At 40.0% G+C, this 20,470-nt stretch overlaps 1 protein-coding gene across 3 annotated transcripts in view; it reads left to right on the top strand.

The window, feature by feature from the left end:
* The window catches only part of HMGCLL1 (3-hydroxymethyl-3-methylglutaryl-CoA lyase like 1), a 117,191-nt gene that overhangs the window by 36,615 nt on the left and 60,106 nt on the right, over nucleotides 1-20,470 (top strand). The window contains exon 4 of one of the 3 annotated variants that reach the window (XM_040983573.1): nucleotides 19,961-20,056. The exons of the other annotated variants lie outside the window; for them this stretch is intronic. Coding sequence (XP_040839507.1) covers nucleotides 19,961-20,056 — 96 coding nt within the window. The remainder of the gene's footprint in view (nucleotides 1-19,960; nucleotides 20,057-20,470) is intronic. 3 annotated transcript variants of the gene reach the window in all.

The following is a 20,470-nucleotide window of genomic DNA, read 5'->3' as shown; positions in this document are numbered from 1 at the left end:
TTCATTCCCCAAATGGCCACAGGAATCTTAGCTGAGCCAATCTGAAGTCGTGAGCCAGGAGCTTCTTCCTGATCTCCCACGCAGGTGCAGGTCCCAAGTCTTTGGGTCATCTTCAACTGCTTTCCCAAACTACAAGCAGAGAACTGGATGGGAAGTGGTGTAACCGAGACATGAACCAGCGCCCATGTGGGATATTGACATATACAAGGCGAAGACTTTAGCCGCTAGGCCACCATGCTGTACCTGAATATTTCAATTTTTTTCCCTCCTGTGTCCATTGTAGAGGGACTGGTCCTTGCTGTCAAACTACATCAGCACCCAGGGATAGGGGACTATATTTTTTTTCCTGCCTTAGTGATTCTGATGTGGGGAAGAGTGTTTGAGGCTGTTACTTGAGTGGTTTTGATAGTTTTAAGACATTGTTGCCTTTGTGGCATGGTGATTGAGAAAATCTTCCCAGTGTCTGTTGACACACTCCACCTTAGTGCATTCACTGACTCAGGAACATGCAGCAAAGCTTGGCCAAAAGAATGGTCCAACCTGTTCTACTTTCCATCCTCTGATGAAGAATTGCGTGTCCTCCGTTGACTCAGATGAGCTGGCCATCTGGTCTCCTGTGTGCATCTTGAGCACGCTTTCCACTGCACAGGCATCAGCAGCTGAGGAGGCCCAGTCCCAGTACATACATTCCCAGCTTGGACAACATACTCTGTGATTTTCCATGTGTCTGGGGTTTGAGTCCAATGGTCTATTAGGGTAGTCCCCTGAGAAACCTCAGCTGCAGTGACCCAAGATTTGACTATTCTGTGCACTACTCAGTGCCTGGTCAGGTGTGGTCTGTTACCTGCACTAACCAACCAGCACACATACTGGTGGATGCAACTGCCTGGTCAGTCCTGCCCCCAGCTGTATCTCTCATGTGGACTAATGGGTGCCACAGCCTCACATTGTGCAGCGTGCCACAGGCTTGGTCTCCACACATAGCCATAGCAGTGGTCTCACAGCATAGTTGGGAGAACTCCCAGGGAACCTCTACCAGGTTCACTCCCAGTGCAGATCTAACTGCTATGATGGTCAGGTGAGTTCTGTGGGCCAGCCTGACTCAGCTCATCACCATTCCATCTTTAATGCAAACTGGCAAGTACTTGCAGACCCAAGAGGTCACATTACAAGTCCCCTACAGAATCTGTCCCCAGACCCAGTTGTCTCACATTCTGGTACGTAGTGTGGCTCAGCCTGACTTGACTTAACCTCTGCTCTGATAATAGTACCTGTCAAACATACTATCAGGTGCTCATACACCAGCACAATAACAAACAAAAAAGCAAAAAGTAAATAACCAGATCTCCCCCTCATCTCCCCAAGAATTCAAATTTTAGCACAACATGGCTATCAGTGCTTACCTTACTTTCTTTACAAGATGGTTTTACCTCAAATGGAATTCAGATCGGATCTTTCAGGGAGAAGTATGTTTCTCAGACAGCTAAGAGATGAGAAAAAAAAAAAAAAGGTGCATCTAGAGCCTCCTCTACGTGTTTCTTATATTTGCATGTGCTAAAAACAGAAATTTGAGAAAGCTGGTAAATGGAAGCCTCAGACATGAAGACAACGTTTTCCAGTATACCTGTTTCCAAACATGTATATAACATAGGAAACGAGCTATAGGAGGAGCAAATTGCTATCCAGCCAGAAAGTAGAGATGAAAGGAAGAAGAAAAAGCCAGAAAGTAAAGTGCAAAATTAAAGCTTATAGTTTCTTTATGTATTCCTTCAATCCTTGTCATCTACTCTCAAAACAGCGAGCATTCACTGTCATCCAAAATACTGTTCCACTATGGACTTTTATTTCTAGTGTGTTCAGGAAGCTGTGCCTTCCCAGTGCACACCTAGTCATTGATGAGTAGTCAAGACTGATGCCATTTTTTTAAAAGATTTATTTTTATTATTTTTTTTATTGGAAAGGCAGATATACAGAGAGGAGAGACAGAGAGGAAGATCTTCTGTCCGATGATTCACTCCCCAAGTGAGCACAACGGCCGATGCTATGCCTGTCTGAAGCCAGGAGCCTCCTCCGGGTCTCCCACGTGGGTGCAGGGTCCCAAAGCTTTGGGCCGTCCTCGACTGCTTTCCCGGGCCACAGGCAGGGAGCTGGAAGGGAAGCGGGGCTGCCTGGATAGAACCGGCGCCCATATGGGATAGAACTGGCGCCCATATGGGATTCTGGGGGTGCAAGGCAAGAACCTTAACCACTGCGCCACCACGCCGGGCCCGACTGATGCCATTTTGAATAGCCCATTGGACCCTAGCTGGCATGTCTGGCATGTCTGGCACGTTTCTGCGATTTAGTTCAGTGTGTTACATGAGTTAGGTAATGCCTATTTACTTTTGCAAGATGAATACTAGGAAATTTTCTTTTCAAGCAAATGTTAATATAATGCAGACATGGAAAAAGTACATTGTTGTTGTTGTTTTGTTACCACAAACACCCTGTAATATTTAGGTCACTATTCTAAAGCATGTCTAAATTTGTAAAATTTTCTCCATTTAAAGGAAATAATCTCTTAGGCTGAATAATATAGTAGACTCTGTCTACAATATGGCAATATATTAAATTTATAACTTAAATAAGTGTTATTTATATATTAGTAGATATTGCTCAATATGAGTTTACAGGCAATGGTGATGTGAATGCCTGTATTCTTCTGATCAAGGGGGAATGTTTGATCATTTTCTATGTTTTAAACATCAGTTATTGTGCCCATCAATGCTTCCAGCTGCTGCCATTGTGCTGAAGGAGTGTGGGCTTGTGGGGACCCAGAAGTGTGGACTTGCAGGGCGCCTGAGGGATAACACTTATGCATGCATGTGGAGACTTGGGAGCTCAAGTCACAGCAGCTGGAGTGAGCCTGGGGATTTTCCCATTGTGCTTGGTCCCCTGAGTGGGTGAGGGGAGCAGAGAGCGTTAGGTTAACATGCTGTCTGAGTGTGCTGGTGGGATCAGGCTTGGGGAACTTTGTATGGGTTAAGAACTTGAGTGGGCAGAGGGGAAGTTCCCAGGCCAGCATACATGCCAGGAGCTTGGACCCTAGTGGGCAAGCAGAGCTCCAGACCAACACACCATTACACTGAAATACTGGGCTTTGGAGGACTGGGCTGAGGTACAGGGACTGTGGATTATCCAGGGAAGGAGGTAAGGGGATGTGTGGGAATGATGACTGCTAAGGGAGTATATATATGACTTTTCAAGGACTTCCATTGACAAGGCCACTGTACTTGCAGTTACCTGAGGGGGTTGAAGCTGTAGTTTGAATGGGGGATCTGGAGGACTTTTAAGCATCAGACTGATGCACCAGCCTACATAGCTTAATGCAAACTTAAGCTAGGCCTGGGGCCTACCTGGCAGGGCTAGATTACAGTACCTGTGTTACGCTAGACAATGACATCAACCAGCATGGTGGAGAATCAGGTCTGGGGCTCTATTCTGAGGGAGATATGTGTTTCCACCACTGTGGAACTATAATTTCTGCTGGTTTGCTTAAGAACTAATTTAGTGACAGGTTGAGCTAGGCATGAGCATGGAACTGTCCAACACTCATGGGCACTGGGGTTTGGAACAGGTCAGACTGGTCCAGCCTGCAGCACAAGCAAGGCACACCCAAGAATAAGGTGTGTGGTAGGATGGGCCACAACATCCACCAACTCACAAGGGCTGGGTCAGAGGGGACAGACTATACTGGGTAAGGGTCTAGCACCTGCTGGCAAATGTGGGATCTGGGCTGGGGGTAGGCAGATGGGGGGACTTGGGAAACTTCTCTGGTGAACATGCAATGCAGTCTTGGGTGTTGGTCAGGCCAGGCAAGGTAGCTCCACCCATCGGTTCTGGGGGTAGTGGTGTGGACTGGGAGGGTCCATGTCAAACTTTAGCACATACTGACAGGCTGGAGTATAGGTCATGCCAAGCTAGGCCATTTCCAGGGATGGGAGTAGATTGGGCAGGGACTAGGGGTGAACTGGGACAGGCTAGGCTGAAGCATTTGATGCTAAAGGTCAAGGAGGGGAATGGGTGTTGCTGAGCTGGGTCAGAGCAACCACTGGCACATACAAGATCTGTGGCTTGGAACAGGCCTGGTTGGAGTTACCAGCCGGGAATGCCCTGGTTGGGTTGTGGTTCTCACTGGTGAGTGCGAGAACCAGAATGGGGGTGGTGATCTGGGGTGGACATGGCTGCAGTGCGCCTCAGAATGGGTATGGACTTGGTCTTGGGTGTTCCAGAATGGGTTAGAATTCAGCACACACGAGTGCTCCTGAAAGGCAATGTGGGTATAGGATGGTTAGTGCTAGTTCTCGGCACCTGCTGAACACCTGGCTGGGCTGTAGCACCCAACGGTAAAAACAGAATGGATTTGCACCAATCAAGCAAGATGACTGTTCCTTCCAAGATGGAAGATGGACTAAGTCAATCTGGACCAAGAACCAACTGGTTTGCACAAGATCTGCCACTGGGAAGAGACCTGATAGAGGATCTTGGGGAACTTCTCTGTCAGGACGCAGTACCTGCAGGTGAGTACAAGAACCAAGGCTGGGAGAAGCCCAGACCAGGACAGGTTATAGTACCTGCCAGCATATGTGTGGGTCAGGTCTGGGAGAGGGCCAGGCTGGACCAGTTCATAACATCCATTTAGTAGATCTGAGAACCAGGATGGGGTGCAGGACATCTTGGGTCAGGCCACAGCATCAGCTAGTTCACATTAGGGTTGTCATTGGGGGCTGGCTAGGCTGGGCTGGGGTGCAGCACTCTGCCAGCAAAAACAGAGGTCAGATAGGCCATGCCAGTCTGAACCACAGCACCCACCAGGACATGTGAGGCCCTGTGGGAGAGGTGCAAGTGTGGTAGCAGGGCAGTGTGGGCTCCCCTGCTGGGCCAATAATCCCACTGGCGAGTATGAGAACTGGGGCTAGAGGCAGACCAGCCCAGGCAGGTCTACATCATTTGTCCTGCAAGGGAACTGGGTTAGGAGAGAACCAGGCTGGGCTAACTGACTTTATCCACTGGTGCATGCGTAAGCCAGAATAAGTGAAGGATAGTTAGACTTTGCCACAATATTGGCTGGCAAGTGCTGGAACTGGGGAAAAATCCTGTCAAACTACACTGCAGAACCACCTGGAGAGTGCATGATTTGGGATTTGGAGTGAGTCCAGGAGGGAAACTGGCTACTTCTCTGATGGACTATAACTCCCACTGGAGAGCAGGGGAGCCTGGGGGTAGGCCTGGCTAGGCAGGTGATGGCACCCACTGTCATGAGTGGGTCAGTTGGGTTGAGCTAGTCTCCACTGCTCACCCATTGATGTATATGAGAGCTGAATGGGATGTGGGACAGACTGGATCAGTCTGCTGCATATACTGGCAAGCACAGGAACCAGGGCTGGGGTAGGCCTAGAAGGGATTACTGGGGTTTGCTTCGATTAGGCTGCAGCTCCTGCTGGTGTATGTGAGGGCTGAATGTGTGGTGGGTTTGGTTGGGTTGGGCCGCTGTATCCATTGGTTTGTGTAAGAAATGGGGTTGGAGACAGAATTGACTCAAAAATTGCAACTACCAGTGTGTGCATTGGCTAATGTGGGTGACTGACTGAGCTGGGTCCTGTACTGTTAAGTACACATGAGTCAGGTCTAGGGTCATTTTAGATGAAGTTTCTTTGGGGATCCTCCCAACTAAATTGATGGTACTCAGAATTTCAGGATCTTCGGATTGACTGCAGAGTGCATATGTCAGAGCTAGTCCTCATCAGTGGCTAAGATGGAGCAGTGCAGGGCGTGCCTGGATGCACATGGAGGTTATGACAATCCATTGTGGTCTACAGAGGTCATCAGCTACCATAACAGAGGAAGGAGGGCGGAACAAATGAGTTGTCTACTTCAGCCAAGAGTTGACAGCAAATACCTGTGTGAATGGAAACTCTAAGGTGGACTATGTTAGCCAATGGATGTTGGAAATATTTCTTCATCCTTGGATTGATGATATCAGAAGCATTTTAGAACTTTGGAAACCATTTAAGCAGAACCCTTACAGCATGCTTCACATCAAAGACCCTGAGATGACATCTAGTGACCATTTCCCATCCCTGGGTATGAAGCAGTTGAGAAGCTGGGTGCGGCTTCTCTCCTTATCTCCAGTTTCCCCCACATAAAGGAGGAAGTAAAAGATAATTTGGAAACAATGATCTCATTCACTTTTCCCTAATCCTTGATCTTCACACAGTGATCAACCATGTAAACACCATTAAAAATTAAATGTAAATAAAATAAATATCAGTGGACTGGTACTGCAGTATTTTAAATTATTCCATTGTACAATTATATCATTGCTGCTGTTATCACATAGGGATACCAGTTGCCTAATATTATATTACATTATTAAAATCTCCTTTGTTTCTGGGCATAGCAGGCTAGTGGCTAAAGTTCTCACCTTGCACGCACCAAGATCCCATATGTGAGCATTTGGTTCTAATCCCGGTGGCCATGCTTCCCATCCAGCTCTCTGCTTGTGGCCTGGGAAAGTAGTAGAAGACAGCACAAGGCCTTGGACCCTGCATCCACATGGAGACCCCGAGGAGGCTCCTGGTTCCTGGCTTTGGATCGACTCTGCTCTGGTCATTGCAGCTACTTGAGGAATGATTCAGAGGAAGATCTTCCTCTCTGTATATCTTTATTCCCAATATAAATAAATACAGTCTTTTAAAAATAAATAAAATATTCATTGTTTCTTAGAAAATAATATGGGGAAATGGAAATCTAGGACAAGGGAGTATTATGTGTTGTTCATGAAGTACAAGTAATTTTTCTCATTGAATTTCTTTAAAGTTAATATGCAACAAAATTGAAAAATGCAACTTGTTAAAATCATTGTTCCTCATGAATTGGGAATTTGTTCTCTACCTAAGATCTTGTCATAAATATTTATCTAAAGGAAAAGAAAACTTTATAATTGAAAGTAATAATATCAGCAACTCTTTTGTTTTCCTTTTTCCCCATTCTGACAAAAAAAAATTGTGATTATTGTGAGGCATTTCATGTGCTCAATGCACTCAATGGAATAATAATTAATTGATTTGGTTGATCACATTTTGATTATCAAATTTTCTTTGTCCCTAGATTTATAAAAGCTTGAAAATAAAAGTCTAAATATTGCTTCCTCTCACCCTTTACTCAATCTTACTGAATTAGCATAATTTTTTTTGTCAAATTATCTTTACATTTTCCGGTAAAGAACAAGTGTATCTTTAACATATTTGATCATGCTAACTTCCTGTATCTTAATTAAAATTATTTTATAGTTTGCTTTTGTAGAGCAATCTGTATGCAGTGTCATTTGAAAAGTCTGTAGCTAATATACTTATGTAAAAGCTGAGCAGATATCCAGTTTGGCTTAGATAAACTGGAATGTAAATTTTAATGGTCTTTTCTGCATTGCTATGTTTAGTTTGTTGATAAACATTGTCAATAGCATTTCAGTGTAAACTCATTCCATTAATATGACTCCTGACTAAGCCATTTAAGTGCAATCCATTTTAGGAGAGGTAAACCATGCACTGTGTATGAGTTTAGAGAGAACTAGAGGTAGAAATCTTAGCTGTAGACTGATTCACACATCAGTTTTCAGTACATAAAAGTGTCCTGTGGTTTCAAGAACTCATGATCCTTGTACACTGAGCACAAAAGTGAAAAGCATCACTTCGGTTTCCCTTAAGCAGGTAATGATTTCAGAAGGAAGGTGTTTCTTAACGCTGATAAAGGATTACACTTTCCAGGTAATTGTTTCAAAGTGACTATTTAAATTTTTAGGTACACATTATTTGATTTAAAATTTTCTCATTTAATTGCTTGAAAAGTAATCATGCGGAGTCAGAAAGATAAATCTGAATGCTAATAGTAACACTGCACCCCCCAATCACATTCAATAATACTGAAGTTTTACATTTTAAAATCTACACACTAATGAGGCATATATGCTGATGTTTCAATTTCACATACAAGGACTACAGTGCATATGTGCAGATAGTGAAAACTATTTTTTACATTTTTTGTTTGTTTTTAACTAGAGTGACAGAGAGAAAGGGAGACATACACACAGAGATCTTCTGTCCACTGTTATACTCCACAAATGGCTGCATGGCTGGGCCATATCAGGACTAAGCCAGAGCTTGAAGCTACTTCTGGATCCAAAGTAGAGGACCAAACACTTCGGCCATCTTCTGGTGCTTTTTCAGGCACATTCATGATTACCTGGATCAGAAGTAGAAAGGCCAAGATCTGAACTGGAACCCATACTGGATGCCAGTGTCATGGGTGTGACTGAGCCCATTACAATACAACAGTTCTAGTGGATACATTCTAAAACAATTGACTCATTGAACATGTAAAGAGAATCTATTATGAAGAAAGGGATATCTATCATGATGAATAAAACTTTTTATTAATGAAATCTATATGTATCAGTATAAAATCTAGAATAAGCAATTTTAGTACAATAATATTAGTGTGAATTTCCTTCAGCATCTTGAAATTCCAAAGAGTATTTAATTAAAACTCATGAATTTTTGTAGTAACAACTTTTAGCTTGTTGAAAACAATTATGAAATGAGAAGCATTCTTTAAAAGACTGCACTACAAGATGTCGACAATTGAACTATCTAAAGCTATAGATACCATAAAATTTTCATTATCCTAAAGGTTATATATCCAGGTATCCTGTAATTCTATAAATTGAATATTCAAAATAAACTGATTTAAATTTTTTCAAGATTCAGCCCCCTGCTACTTACTGTGCAGGTATGTAGTAATATATATATGTATATATATATATGTATATTTCTTATTCATCCAAATACACAAGCACTTCCCCTTCCAGTTCTCCAGTCTGCAGGTTTCCTGAGCTTTTAGTGATATTATATATGTTATTTAACTTGTTCTTTCTAATATAACCATAGAAAATCTGATACCTGACTTACTCATTTATGATATAATTTGGCAATGTATTTTCATTTCTATGGCTTGGATCCTTTCCATTTATTCATTCATCCAGCGAATGCTTTCATTGTATCTATTAAAATTGTGTTGACTCATTTTGATGGGACTCAAATATCAAATAGCTAACAATAGCTACTGTTCTTATTGCCAATGAATTGCTCCCGCTCCAACAACCCAGACCTATTTTCTGTTCTCACCAGGGTGGATAGGCATTGTGGATACAGTTGGCCTGCAGAGAGGAATGTAAGTACAGAAAGAAGACTTCTTTTGCAGTCAGTGTAGAAAGAGTACAATTAGATACAGTATTTTAAAAATTGTTTCTGGCTTCATGCAAAGCAAGCAATAATATTACCAGTGTCATTATCAAGCACAAGGTTATGATATATGAGAGGCAACACAGTTGAGTGGAAAGAAAATTATACTGGGAGCATTGAGACTTTTTGCCCTTACTGCCGAATGATGTTGGGAGCATGATTGTTTTGACGTGGGAAGACCAGGAGGGTGGTCACAAAAGGCATTGACCTGAACAAAGAATAACTAATGCATCCCTGTTATGTTTATTTTAGGCAACTGGGAAATGTTATTGAGTAAAATGACTTTCATTTCACCATCCAGAACATTGGTCTTCCAGCACACACCTCACACACATATTTGGCATGGGTGGCTTGATCTTAAAATTGAAAATGAATACATGTTGACACCATTGTACTACTAATAAATGTTTTTGCCTGCATCTACAGTGAGTGATTAAGGGTAGTGGCTTTGTTCCTGCTTGAGAATGAAATTTCTCTGGCAGAGAGTAGTATAGTGTCCTGAGTTATATACAGGTAATGTTAAGTAACACTGTACGGGAAATTATACACCAGACCAAATTAGTCTTAAGGCTTCTGGATTTAAGAAGCTTTGTGAATATAGTGTCAGACCGTTTTAGCTTTGGCAGTCAACAGAGGGTATTCGGTAGGAAAAAAAAAAATCCTGGATGTTCAATTTTCCAGAGATTTCCTGTGTTTATTATTCTAAGACTGTGATTTATTAAAACTGTCTTACTTCTTCAAGCAGACCAAGATTTCCTGTGTGCTACTGAGGCTAAGATATATGGGGTTTGTGCAAAAAGTCTGTGAATGAGACAAGGTTATAGTACACAGGCTACAGTGCTATTCATAGCTGCTTAAAGCATTTTCACCCAGGGTTACCAGGAAGAGCAGTAGGCTCATTTTTTCTCATTACCAAATTTATGAATGTATTACCTTTAAGAGGAGTAACTGCTCCAACTGAGTTTTGAGTTATAGGGTCTGAAACCATATTATTTACATTTTTATAGTAATTGACAGCATGTGCTGAAGAAATTACTCATTCCATATCCATCTTTCCTGCTGCACTCATGCATATGGAAAGTAATAGCATCAGTTGTGTCTCAATTGGCCAGTGGAGACTGTAGGCAAATAACTTCTGACATTATCCATTTGTTTTGAAGAAGTTTAAATGTTGTCCTTAATGTCGATGTCAGTGGTACAGCAAACAATGGTTAAAAATCCTTCCAGAATCTTTTAAAATATATTTTAGATACTATGATCAATAGTGAAAAAGGAAAACTTGGTGACATATGCTTGAGTTTAAATCTATTTCTTGGAAAACTTAGTTTATCAAGCAGGGGATTTGTGAGTCTAAATATATGCAAATATTATGTATAAACTCAGCAGAAAGCATGCCAAACTGACCTCACTTGTTTGTTGAATTTTTAGAGTGATAAATGAAAAGAATACCGTGGATACCATAAGTTGATATTTCAAAAATTCCTTGTCTATCTTCTTACCCGTGGAAGATAGGAATTTCACCAACAATGTTATTGTCTTACCTTTTGTGTTTTTATCTATGAAACGTTTTTCACCCTGGAAAACACATTTTTTGGGGGGAAACTCAATGTATAAGAAAAGATTAATGTAAAAAAATTTTTTTATGTTACTGTTACCCGAAGACCCTCATAAAGGGCCTATCAATGTGCTCAGTTGATTATATGTTTAATGAAATCTTCAAGTTAAATAATTTTGCAATCTTTGGCTTAAAAGGCTTCCGCTAAAATCACAATGACTTCATGCCCACAATATATAGACATACCTGTGAATAAAAGTACAATGAAACTTTTCCTATTGAAGTAAGGTTAGAGAGCCAGACCACACTGATTTGGCTTCACTTAAGCCCCAACAACAGCCTTTGTGACTGGAATTCACTATGATTCACAGCTTTGTTAATGTCTAACATCTTCTAATAAGGTGTGGCAATTAATGTCTTGAGTCCTTTGACAGAATAGAAGCTGACTCTACACAATGGGTCCTAGAAGACTGTAATTATAAAACACACTTCAAATTAAAGCTGAGCTCAGTTTGGGAGATATTGAACTAGATGATGAAATATGCTCCCCACAAACTTCGAAAACTGAGAGTGAATTCTTTTTAGGAGACGTACACTTCACAATGTGATTTGTAAAATCCTTAGCAATGATGAAAAGGACGCTAAGGAAGACAAAAACTCAAAGATATATATGTCAAGAAACTACTAGAGAATGCACTTTAAGTTACACTGATTTGAGTTCCAGACCAATTGTAGCTGGATAGTATTTTGCATCCTTAATATTTTTAAGCCTAGATCTATCAGAACTATCTTGCTCACTGCATTGTGAATGTATTTAAAGAGCTACTACACAAAGAAATTGAACACATATCAGTAGGCTTAACATACTGTTTGGAATAAGGTAGGGATATTTTTACCATTATCACCATCATAAGTAAGAATATATAAGATGAATCAGTGGAGAAAAAGAACTAAAATTCAAAATGAATCAAACTCAGAATGAGTTCAAAATAGAAAAAAAGCTGAAACAAAAGGCATATAAATATTGGTTCAATTCATCAGTTACTTATTAAACATGGCTTTTTATGCAGAGTCCTTAAAGAACTATTATTTTGCCAGGAAAAGAGACACACAAATCAACCTAAATTGTGTAAGACACAATGAGAGCAATGGTCTATCTATCTATCTATCTATCTATCTATCTATCTATCTATCTATCTAATCTATCTAGCAAGCTATAGAAATACATACAATTAAATCAGACAGTGTTGAAAATGTCTTGTAAGAGCATATTTTGGGTTGAATATTGGAAAATAAGAAGGGCAGAAATCATTTTCAGGCATATGGAAGGATGCATAGGATCAATGTGAAATAGCCTGGCACAGCATTGTAAAGGCTTGGCCATACAGAGGTCAGCTGGGAGAACTAGATGAGCTGATAAGGGAAAACAGAAATCGGAGTACTCAAGCTCCTCAAAGGTCCTAACAGCAAAATTGTCTGAGTCTCAGCAGTGAGGAAAAGACGGCAAGGCTCGAGCTGGAAAAGGCTGGCCTTGATGTAGGTCTGTTCTTTTCTTGTGGTGGTGTTGTTTTCTTATTGTTATGATCCAAGCTACACTGATTTCCTGGAGTCCAGGTAGTTTAGAGTAATTTAACCCCACTGCAACTCTCTGGACTGTGAAGATGCTCATAATAAAACAAAGAAAATGTCCTTCTCTGTGTGTTTATGTGAATTGCAGGGGAGGCTTGTGTAATAATATTCATTTTTCACCCCAAGGAAGGACTGCATGCCCTTCCATGCCCATGAGAATAAATTACTGGAAATTTTAAAGATTATACAGATTTCCGGTCTGTGGTCAGAATGGATTATGGAGATAATAGTTTGAAAAGCCGTCCCAATAGTTCTGATCTCCGTGGATTCCTCACAATTGAGTTGGAGAGGCATCTAGCACTGCTAGACCCTATGGCCAGAGCTGCAGCCTGTGCTCATTGCACTGAGGGCAAGTCACTGTTTCTAAGACATTTAAATCCTTCATTCTCCGTGAGCTCTGTCTCAAGCAGAACTTAGCTAACAACATTAAAAGGACTGATTATTTAAATTTTATATATTTAAGCAAAATTTGAGGCCTTACAGGATCTTGAATTGGCAATATTGTACTTATTTGGAGGTTTGAAAAGAATACCAAAATAATTAGAAATGCCAGGCCCGGCGGCAGTGGCGCAGTGGCGCAGTGGCGCCACTGTGGTTAAGGTCCTCGCCTTGCACGCCCAGGATCCCATATGGGCGCCAGTTCTATCCCGGCAGCCCCGCTTCCCTTCCAGCTCCCTGCCTGTGGCCCAGGAAAGCAGTCGAGGATGGCCCAAAGGTTTGGGACCCTGCACCCACGTGGGAGACCCGGAAGAGGCTCCTGGCTTCGGACCAGCATAGCATTGGCCGTTGTGCTCATTTGGGGAGTGAATCATTGGACGGAAGATCTTCCTCTCTGTCTCTCCTCTCTGTATATCCACCTTTCCAATAAAAACATAATAGGGCCCGGCGCGGTGGCGCAAGTGGTTAAAGGTCCTCGCCTTGCACGCCCAGGATCCCATATGGGCGCCGGTTCTAATCCCGGCAGCCCCGCTTCCCTTCCAGCTCCCTGCCTGTGGCCTGGGAAAGCAGTGGAGGACAGCCCAAAGCTTTGGGAACCTGCGCCCACGTGGGAGACCCAGAAGAGGCTCCTGGGTTCGGATTGGCATAGTATCGGCCCGTTGCGGCTCACTTGGGGAGTGAATCATCGGACGGAAGATCTTCCTCTCTGTCTCTCCTCTCTGTATATCTGCCTTTCAAATAAAAAAAAAATAATAAAAACATAATAAAAATAAATCTTTAAAAAAAAATAATTAGAAATGCCACTCCTCACTGTGCTTATGTAGAATAATGAAATGAACTCAATTCACATTCTAGCACAGGATTTTGAAAATATTGATTCCAACTGGCTTTTTTCAAATAAAATTACTTTATTATTTTTCACATTCATCACTATTATTATTATTTTATGATAAAGTTCAATAGGCTTTGGGATTGCCCTTCCCCCCCGCCCCAACTCTCCCCTACCACCACTGATTTTCCCCATATTATCACAATAGTATAGCTCCTCAAAAACAATCATAAATCCATCATTGCATGCATGGACAATGGCAGAGAATCCAGAATCCTATTGTCAAAATATACTTAACAGTTTTGTTGGGAGTCCACCTTTGATCTGAAAGTAGACATGAATACTGCATTGAATCTCCACATCTGAATATATCAGTCTCCATTACAGTTACTATACATCCCCTTAAATAAAAAGCCACAAAACTGAATCAACAACAGGAAGAAAAATAGAAATTTACAATGCCAAAATGTTAAATAACATGCTACTGAATGACTAATGTATCGCTGAAGAAATGAAAAAGAAAATCAAGAACCTTCTATATGATCTATGAGTCAGTAAGGAATTTTTTTTTTTTTATGGGATCCCTGCGCGTTTAAGGTGAGGACTTTTTTTTTTTTTTAAAGATTTATTTTTTTTTTATTGGAAAGGTGGATATACAGAGAGGAGAGACAGAGAGGAAGATCTTCCGTCCAATGATTCACTCCCCAAATGAGCACAACGGCCAATGCTATGCTGGTCCGAAGCCAGGAGCCTCTTCCGGGTCTCCCACGTGGGTGCAGGGTCCCAAACCTTTGGGCCGTCCTTGACTGCTTTCCCGGGCCACAGGCAGGGAGCTGGAAGGGAAGCGGGGCTGCCGGGATTAGAACCGGCGCCCATATGGGACCCCGGGCGTGCAAGGCCAGGACCTTAACCACAGTGGCGCCACTGCGCCAGGCCCAGTCAGTAAAGAATTTAATGAGAAAAAAAAACTGTCTGAAGAAATGAAAATTAAAACAAAAGCATCAAAATCTATGAGATACAGTTTCCGCTGATGTGTCTTCTGTAGGCAATAGATGGATTGGTTTTGCTTTTTGATCCAGTCCACTACTCTACAGCATTTCATTGATGAGCTCAAGTCATTTACATTCAGGGTTAATGTGAACAGGTGGTAATTTGGTTCTTTCATTTTAGCATGGCCTGCTCATTGTTTGATTTAGTCTTCTGTTATCATTTTAGCGGGATGTGCTTTACATTTGCCTTTGGTTTTGGTGGGTGCTTTTCCTATTCTGTCAAGAGAACGTCTTTAAGTATGTTTTGTAAGGCAGGTCTGCAAGGGGTGTATTCTTTTAGATTTTCCTTACTGTGGAAGAATTTTCTTTCATTTTCAGAGACAAAGGAAAGCTTTGCTGGGAACGTTATCCTGGGTCAACAATTTTATTTTTCCTTTAGAATCTGGAATATGTCACTCCATTCTCTCCTTGGGTATAGAGTTTCCTGTGAGAGGTCAGCTGTGAGTTTGAGTGCCATGTCTCTATATGCCAATTTATTATTATTTATTATTATTTTTGATCCAGGATTAAAATTTTAAGGATTTTTTCCTTATGTTCATTTAAAGAGAGTTTGATATGTTTCTTTATGAAGATCATTTTTGGTCAGCCCTGTTGGGAGTTCTGTGCCTCTCCTGATCTCTGTTTACCAATTATTTCTCCAGAATAGAAAATTTTTCCTTTATTATTTCATTAAATACATATTTAAATGCAGCTACTCTTTCTGTACCTCCTGGCATTCCCATAACTCTTTGTATTTGAACTTTTAATAGTGTCTCTTAATTCTTGAATACTTTTTTAGCTTGACCCAGCTGTTTACAGCTTGTTTCCCCTTTGTAACAAGAAATATCTTCCAATTCTGAGATACTTTCTTCTGCCTCCATCATTCTACTATTGAGATTTTCTACTCAATATTTTGCTTTAGTGCATCTTTCATTTGCAATAATTCTGCTTCAGTTTGTTTCAGTGTTGCTACTTGCTGTGTGACATGGTCCTTAAATCCCTTAAACTCCTGTATGTGCTTCTTTTTGTTAATAAGAACCACAAGTTTACCAAACTCTGTATTCCCAATTATCTCGATGTCTTAGTTAACTCTGAGGTTGGCAAAGGCTTTTGCTTTGCAGGGGAGTCTTCAATAATATTCATTGTGCCTTTGTCTCTTCCTGTGCTCTTGGTTATTGCACCTCTGGTTAGCAGATGTTTCTCTTTGGGGCAGGTTTCTAAGCTATGTCACTCACAGGTCTACAGTTCAATTTTAGTTATTGTGGTTGGTACTAGTTCTTCTTTGGCAGTTACTTGTACCAATCCACCCAGTGATTTTCAGATCTGGGCTCTTGTGTTAGACTTCAGTCAAGGTCTTTGTAGCCAAAATGTTCAGTTTTATTAAGATTCCATCTTTGATTTGGAAGTAGGGATGCATAATGCATTTGATCTTCACATTTGGATATGATAGGGCCTAGTATAGAGTTACTTTACATCCCCTTAAATGAAAACCCATGAAAAAAAATCAACAACAGGAGTAAAACTATGAAAATTATAATATGATGGGCCCAGCGTGGTGGCGCAAGTGATTGAGGTCCTCGCCTTGCACGCCCAGGATCCCATATGGGCGCCAGTTCTATCCCGGCAGCCCTGCTTCCCTTCCAGCTCCCTGCCTGTGGCCCGGGAAAGCAGTCGAGGTCAGCCCAAAGCTTTGGGACCCTGCACCCGCGTGGGAGACCCAGAAGAGGCTCCTGGCTTCGGATTGGCATAGCATGGGCCGTTGCGCTCACTTGGGGAGTGAATCATCGGACGAAAGATCTTCCTCTCTGTCTCTCCTCTCTGTATATCTGCCTTTCCAATAAAAAAATAATAATAATAAAAGAAAATTATAATATGGAAATAGCTAACATGTTACTGAAAGACCAATGTATGGCTGAAGAAATGAAAAAGAAAATCAACAACCTTCTTGAAGGAAGCAGTTACTGTATGACATATGAGTCAGCTAAGAAATGAATCAGAGAAATTCTTTTCAAGAAATGAAAATAAAAACAAAAAATATCAAAACCCATAAATGTAGCAAAAACTATGTTGAAAGAACTATTGATCTTATAATTTGCATAAAGATTGCTTATGTTAGAGATAACGTGTGGTTTTTTGGCCTTTAGGGATTGACTTATTTCACTGAATATAATGGTCTTTGATTGGGACCATTGGGTGGCAAATGTTAGCATTTCATTCTTTTTGATGGGCTAAATAGTATTCCATGGAGTAGATGTATCACAGTTTCTGTATCACTCTTTTGGATGCTCAGCTGGGTTGTTTGTGTGTCTTTGCTATTCCAAATTGTGCTGCTGTATGTATATAATTATAGAACCCTTTCTTATATGTAGGTTTCACTCCCTTTGTATGTAGTCTCAGAAATGGAATAGCTGGATTATAAGGCAGATCAGTTTTCAGTTCTCATAACATTCACCATGCTGACTTCCATAGTGGTGCACTAGCCTACACTCCCACCAACAGTGAAGGAAGGTGCCTTTCTCCCCACATCCATGCCAGCAGGAGTTTAGTAGAGTTGTGAACATAAGCTAATCTCACTGAAGTTAAGTGTGGTCTTCCTTCTTATTTCCCTGACAACTAGGGATCCTGAGCATTTTTAATTTTTTTTCCATTTTTTATTAACCTTTTGAATTTTTCTTCTGAAAAAAATGTCTATTCTTTTCAATCACCTATTTATTCGCAGTGTTGTTTATTTTGCTGCTGTTGAGTTTCTGAAGCTCTTTGTAATCTTGGTTCTTAGTCCTTAATTGTATAGTTAGCAAAGATTTTTTCCCTTTCTGTTGGTTGCTTCTTTGCTTCATTGATCATTTCCTTTGCTGTACAAAAAATGTCTTAGTTTGACGTAATACCATTTGTTTATCTTGGCTTTATGCCTGTGCTTTTGATGGCTTTTATAAGAAGTCTTTTCCAATGCCTATATCTTAGAGAGTGCTTCCTACGTTTTCCTCTGGTTATTTGATGGTTTCTGATTTTTGTAGAAGGTGAACCATGGGAGTGTTTCTTCTTTCCTCTGCAGGTTGCTATCCAGTTGTCCTAATAGGATTTGGTGAAGAAACCAGCCTTTTCTCTCTGGATTATTTTCAGTTTTGATGTCAAAGACTAATTGACTATGGGCTCCCTACTGGTGTTTCTATTCTGTCCCAATTATCTTCTTTTCTGTTTCTGTACCAGTACCAAACTGTTTTGACAACTACTGCCCTATAGTATGTCTTGATGTGTGGAGCTGTGGTTCCTCCAGCTTGTTCTTAAATTTTAATATACAGGAGAACAGTTGATTGGAGACAACTTTAAAATATTAATTCTTTAATTTTATGTTAATTTAATAAAACATTTTATTCAAATTATATTCATTAAATGCATTATATTTACCTCTTTGCACTTCACTAAAATTTGTAATGCCAATGGGCAAATAAGAGTAATTGCCTTAATATTTTTTAAAGACTTATTCATTTTTATTGGAAATTCAGATTTACAGAGAGGAGGGAAAGAATGATCTTCCCACCCCAAATGCCACAATAGCCAGAACTAAACCATTCTGAATCCAGGAGTCAGGATTTTCTTTTGATTCTCCCATGCAGGTACAGGGTCCTAAGGCTTTGGGCCATCCTCTACTGTTTTACAGACCACGGGCAGAAGCTGGATGGGAAGTGGGGCAGTCAGGACATGAACCAGTGCCCATATGGGATCCTGGCACATGCAAGGCGAGAACTTTAGCCAGTAGGTTACCACCCTGGGCCCTAATTGTTGTAATATTTAAGAGGAGAATAAAAACACTAATGCTTTAATTATTAATAGCTATTTTTAAAAGTTTCCCCTTTCCCTTTCTTTTCTTTTTTATTATTATTTTCCAATAGGCAATTTTGTAAGTAGAGTGCTACCCAATTTTTTCTTCATTATCACCTGTATATTCTAGCATTGTAGTCCTTTCATCTGCAGTTATGAATCCAACACTCTGGTCTTCGCATGTATCATGACACTGCAATGGTGAAAAATCTAGTATTTTTTTTTTGTCAAGCTATATTTAATAGTGTAATTGGGGGTCTCTTTTGTTAGAGAATAGAAATGAATACTGCAGTTCCTTGAACCCCAGTACTCTAGTCTCCATCACACCAGTCTTTTTATGTGAATATGTGTATATTTGTTTTGTTGCAAATGGTAGAATTTTTTTCTTAAATTTAAAGATAGTACATCATTTTTATAATATGCTAGGTTGTATAGATAATAAAAAAGAAACTCTCTATTATCTATGCCCATGTTCAGGTTACCAAATTTGGGTAAAGTATGTTTTCAAAGCTTTCTTCAACTACTGTCCTGTATACTGTTTATACATTATTTTATATGCTTATTATTCATGTCAAAATCTACTACTCTTACAAAGGTTCATGTTTATGTCAATGGTAATTATTATGAGATCTGATTATTACTTATGCAATTTTTGGCAAAAGTTCAGTTTTTATTTAACTCAAAGTTGAGGTTTTTCAGAAATGTATTCAGAAAATAAAGTTTTGACACAATGGTTTAGCTGAGCACTGTGACTTTTATTTTTCCCTTCATTCACAATGCCTTTATCCTGTAATTGTTCACACAAAGCATTATAAATGCTATTAACTAAAACTTCTATTCTAACAAACAGCACACTAGTATTTCAGCTTTGTTAGCATTTTATATTGGACACATGCAATTTGCATGTTATGAAATAAGACAAAGTTTCATACACTGAAAATAATTGCTTCAAAATTTTCATGTGGTAGAGAACTACATAACATGCTGCCCTTGGACACACAATAACATTAGGAATATTTGAGGATGCAAACATGAAATGTAGACAGAATAAGTATTGCTGAAGTGGAAATAGAAGGATTCAAAATTCCAGACTGTCTATATTCTCAAATTTAACCAGATAATGCTATTTTGGACATTAATGATTAATGTGTGGTATATATATATATATATATATATATATATATATATATATACATATATATTACACACAAACACATACACACATATATATATACATATATATGAAACATCTGTGGAAAAGTTAAACTGTGATTGATAGAATGTTGAAATCCATAAATTCATATGCAATTATTGTGTTTTTAAGATGGCTGATCATACGGAAGTGATGAAAGGCATTCGCCAATATCCAGGAGTTCGCTATCCCGTTCTTACTCCAAACCTTCAGGGTTTTCACCGTGCTGTAAGTGTGCTACTGCTTACATTTCTAAAACTGACATATCTTACTGTTTTAAAGATTTTGACAAAATTAAAATGATGTCATTTGTAACTCAGTTATCACCCTATGCTAATATGTGAGAATACTTTAAAAGTTTGTGGTAGATGAAATGAAGACAAAAGTTTATTCTTATGCAGCAAATTTGAAATTAACATGATTTTTTTTTTTACAGAATGCATTTACTATATCATTTTGATGTCACTTAAAGGGTTTTGCACCAAAGTAAATTTTTCTTAGTATTCTGTTGTCCCATGGATTCTTTGAAAGCTGAAACTGGCATGAACAATGGCAAATCAGAACTGTTGCTTTTTTGGTAATGAACCCAAACTTTCTATATGTCACCCTTTCAGCTTAATCATTGGAGGATCACAAAACAAA

This window comes from Ochotona curzoniae, unplaced genomic scaffold (genome assembly GCF_017591425.1).
Source record: "Ochotona curzoniae isolate NIBS_2020 unplaced genomic scaffold, NIBS_Ocur_1.0 contig_3819, whole genome shotgun sequence".
NCBI lineage: Eukaryota > Metazoa > Chordata > Mammalia > Lagomorpha > Ochotonidae > Ochotona > Ochotona curzoniae.
The sequence above is the reverse complement of the archived record's forward strand: the minus strand, read 5'-3'. Positions and strand labels throughout refer to the sequence as shown.